Source organism: Rhododendron vialii, chromosome 8a, assembly GCF_030253575.1.
Source record: "Rhododendron vialii isolate Sample 1 chromosome 8a, ASM3025357v1".
NCBI lineage: Eukaryota > Viridiplantae > Streptophyta > Magnoliopsida > Ericales > Ericaceae > Rhododendron > Rhododendron vialii.
In genome coordinates, this window is record NC_080564.1 from 30,124,214 (window position 1) to 30,128,404 (window position 4,191).

The 4,191-nt window shown below is 39.2% G+C and overlaps 1 protein-coding gene across 2 annotated transcripts; it reads left to right on the forward strand.

Annotated features, from left to right (window-relative positions):
- Window positions 1-526: 526 nt before the first annotated feature.
- LOC131335186 (heavy metal-associated isoprenylated plant protein 7-like) lies at window positions 527-3,372 on the forward strand. Of its 2 annotated transcripts, none has more exons than XM_058370436.1 (5): window positions 527-788; window positions 898-1,078; window positions 1,157-1,371; window positions 1,785-1,866; window positions 2,621-3,372. In XM_058370436.1, the coding sequence occupies exons 1-5, from the start codon at window positions 780-782 to the stop codon at window positions 3,037-3,039; spliced, it is 906 nt and encodes a 301-aa protein (XP_058226419.1). In that variant the 5' UTR covers window positions 527-779; the 3' UTR covers window positions 3,040-3,372. The 2 variants fall into 2 exon arrangements, with proteins under 2 accessions (XP_058226419.1, XP_058226421.1); XM_058370438.1 differs by having other exon boundaries at window positions 916-1,078.
- The last annotated feature ends 819 nt before the right edge of the window (window positions 3,373-4,191 follow it).

Below are 4,191 nucleotides of genomic sequence, written 5' to 3' on the forward strand. Positions count from 1 at the left end.
GTTCGGCCCCGCCCGAAACCCTTCGGGTCGGGTCGGATTTTTTGCACACCCCTAGACTACCACCATAGGACGGTCCAATGAAGAAGTATGTGGTGCACGAGAGCATTAGGATAGGGGACAGGCAATGGCGGAGCCAGTTATATGCATTAATAAAGACACTATGAAAAAAAAAAAAAAAACCTCCGATGCTAGCCAACCACCGATAACATCAACCCACAACTTGATGGGTGAACATCACTCACTTTCATAAAATTTATGCTGGAATTTACTTAAGCACGTATTTGATCGAACAACATGTGTTTTGCTTCAAAGTTACTAATATTTTTTCTTTGAAGAACAAATCGAGATGGCGAGACCTACAAACTAAAATAACTGCAATAATCATCAACATAGAGTTATTGTTGATCCTATTTTGCATCACACGATCGAGATCCAATGGTCTCGATATTCCTGATCTCCGGCACATGCCTACATAGTACTACTATATTAAATTAAATCCACGTCAGTTCTAGTGCTCTCTAGATCTGAATCATCTGATTGCCAACTCCCAAGTCACCTGTCCCTTCCAATTCCGTGCCACATAGTACTCCTATCTCTAGAGAGAGAAAACAGAGTGCGAGAGAGAGAGAGAGAGAGAGAGAGAGAGAGAGAACCAAAGACGGAGCCAGTGCCTGAGGACACGCCTTTTTAAGCTTATTAGTCAGCAGTTATCTCCCCACCCACACCCACTTCCCTCATTTCGGTCCCCCAAAGCAAACCCAATAACCAAACAAAACACAATGGGAGAGGTCCTCAAAAATCTCTCTCTAGCTAAACCCCCATTTTTTGTTTTTAAATTCTCGTCTAATGATCTAATCCGGTCCTTATATTACTGTTTTGAACGTTGTGTTTGTTCAGGAGGAAAAGAAGAAAGCAGAGGAAAAGAAAATGGAGGAAAAGAAACCAGAGGAAAAGAAAGAGGAAAGCAAGGCCGAGGAATCCAAGGAGACGGCACCGCCTCAAGATATTGTGCTGAGAGTTTTCATGCATTGCGAAGGCTGTGCCAAGAAAGTCCGCCGCTGCCTCAAAGGCTTCGAAGGTCAGAAATTTTTTCTTCAAAATTGATTTCTGGGTTTTTGTGGGTTCTGATTTTGAGGTGCTTGTTTTGTTTTTTCAGGAGTTGAGGATGTTCAGACGGATTGCAAGGCGCAAAAGGTAGTGGTGAAGGGGGAGAAGGCAGATCCGGTGAAGGTTTTGGAGAGGGTACAGAGGAAGAGTCACAGGCAGGTCGAGCTCATCTCTCCGGTTCCGAAACCGGCGGCGGAGGAAGATGCTAAAAAAATCAAAGAGAAAGAAGTTGCTCCTAGTAAATCTGAAGAGAAAAAGGAAGAGGTTTGTTTATCTGTTTGTTTGGCTTGTTTCTTGGTTTTCTGATTCATTTCCTTTTTCTGCGCGTGTCAAACGATTTAAAGTCGATAAACGAACCAAACTGCTTGAAAACGAACCAAACTGCTTGAGTTCCAGCTCGTGTTCGTTCGTGAAAAGTTCATTCAACAACTGTTTGTTAAGTACATAGTACTATAGATAAACAAGCAAAAGTTTCAACTTTTTTCTCAAATCACTCTCAGAACAAGCTACTACTCAACTCGTTTGACTTTTGATATATCTAAGAAGTTCCAAGTTACTCGAGATCCACTCATGCTCTCGGGCAGCCCGGCTCGTTTGAGATGGGCTCACCGCATAAACAAACCAAACCCAAACATATTTTTAAAACTCAGTGAATTTTCTTTGTCTGCCAAGCTCAGGGGATAACAGTTGTACTGAAAGTTCACATGCATTGCGAGGCTTGTGCGCAGGAAATCAAAAGACGGATTCTCAGAATGAATGGTATGCTAGTTTATCCCCTCACGTGCTAGTTTTTTTTAATTACTCCTATTCACAAATACAGTATTTGTTACTTTCGAACTTCTGTAAAAAGTTTTTTTTAAACCCTGAGGGATTGGCTAAGTGCTTTTGGCCTGTGAATCTGTGATTTGGGTGTTTGCTCCATTCTAAGATCTCAAGTTCAATTCTTCTTGTCAGCAATTCTTTGGGTTATTTTGTCCCGCACGCGTAAGCGTGTGAAACGGCTGTGGGAGGGGCACGCAAGCTGACCCGAAACACCATGCGTAACAAAAAAAGAGAGGAGTTTTTCTGTTTTTTATTGTTAGCTGGAAAGAACTACTAATATTTCTCTGCTGTGAATCTCTTTAAACAGAACTTAGTAGTTTCAGATTCCATGTTCTTTTTCTTTTCTTTTAAAGTCAAACAAATTTGCCCGTTAGGACAACAAATAATTTGAAATGAAAGTGCTGATTAATATAATCTTTGACTCTCATCAAGTTCAAGTCCTCCATATTCCATTGAAAACCAACTCTATTACTACTTAATTCGTCAATTTCAACTTAATCGGTTCGGTCGATACGGTAGTTAAGACGGGTGATATGGTAACCGTGATAGTAACACTAAGAGGATGGGTGGACTCAAATGGAGTTTAGAGATTGTAGTCAGCTTAATTGAAAAGCCAGATTCTTGTTAACGACATCAATTGATTGGAAGTTAAGCTCGGTTTGGTTTGGTTTGGTTTATTCGCATTACGCAGGGGTTGAAAACGTGGAACCAGATCTAAAGAGCTCACAAGTGACTGTCAAAGGCGCATTCGACCCATCGAAGTTAGTGGAATACGTAAACAAGAGAACCGGAAAAAATGTCTTGATAGTGAAGCAAGAACCAGAGAAGAAAGAGGAAGCTGAGAAGGGCAAGGAGGAGAAAAAGGCCGAAAAAAAGGGGGAGGAGGCAGAAAAAGGCGACGACAAAGCGGCGGCAGCGACTACGACGGCGGCGGAGGGAGGAGAAGGAAGTACTAGTAGTTCCCAAGTGTTGGACATGAAGAGGAGTGAGTTCTACCCTAATTACTCTCAAAATTACCAGATTGACTCCTACCTATCACGGTTCGAATTGAATGGCTACGCACCACAGATGTTCAGCGATGAGAACCCTAATGCCTGCTCTGTTATGTAACAAAATGGGAAAGTGGTGCACATGGGGTAATTAGTAATCTCCCCACATGTGCCCTGCTTCAAAATCTGCAGAGAAACTGTAGAATATTTTTGCGAGCTTCTTGTGGAGTACTTAGCTTTTTTTTATTTCTTTCTTAATTTTGAGGCGGTTGGTACATATAACTACATATAATTAGTGGAGTACTAATTAAGTATTAGCATGGTATCAGGGTGTAGTTATATTTTCATAATCTGATTAGGGTTTATTCTGTGTTGCAGCCTTTGGGTTGTTGATGATTTGTTTTTTTGTGTATGGACTATTGATTAATTTTAATTTTCGAATCAAGTTCCTTAAGATCCTGTGGCCTGTGATGGATCCTGTGTGATCCCTCTAAGTAGGACAAATCTCAGTGTGGACCATTCAGTACTACTATATACTAAGTTGTACATTTTGTACATGTTATTGTATTTTTCGTCATTGCACAAAATTAGGACAAACATCGTCGGTTCGAGTCATCATTTATTTAACAAGAGATGAATGGTCAGCTATCAATTTCTCTTATGATAAATATGTTTTGTGTAGACAATTGTATCGCTTTTCAATTAGTTTGTTTTTGGGTAATAATTTTTACACTTATTTTTTGATAAATTCATTCTATTTTTTTTTTTTATCATTTTTGAAATATTTATGTGTAATTTTTTCCACTAAAACTAAACAAGTGAAGTGCATTTACCAAAAAATAAAGTATGAAAATCATTTTTGTTTATTTTTTACATAGACAAATAAACACATTAAAGACTTATTAAAAAAAAATCCTAAAATAATTTCGTGGCGGATTTTATTTTAAGTTATATGAAGATTAATCACATAAAAGATCATGGTATATAGGAGTATATTTGTGGGTTTAATGCAAGAGACTGTGTTGTCACATCAATAGATATGTTCTCGAAGAGGACAGCAATAGAAGTTGAAGCACTCTGAAAACTAGTTTACTCCTACAAACGACCAAACTTTCGGCCGAAACATTATCTAACTGCACCGACGGGCACGTGGGGCTAGAAAGGACTCCGCACAGATGATCCAAATCGTTCAATAAATTTTTAAAATAAATTCAATGGGCCCGTGAAAAATCAAGTAGATTGGATGAAAAATGGAATGATTGGATCATATACC

Coding starts and splice junctions, on each gene's coding strand:
- LOC131335186 (XM_058370436.1), top strand. Junction 1,079..1,156: donor CTGCCTCAAAGGCTTCGAAG/GTCAGAAATTTT, acceptor TTGTTTTTTCAG/GAGTTGAGGATGTTCAGACG. Junction 1,372..1,784: donor CTGAAGAGAAAAAGGAAGAG/GTTTGTTTATCT, acceptor TGCCAAGCTCAG/GGGATAACAGTTGTACTGAA.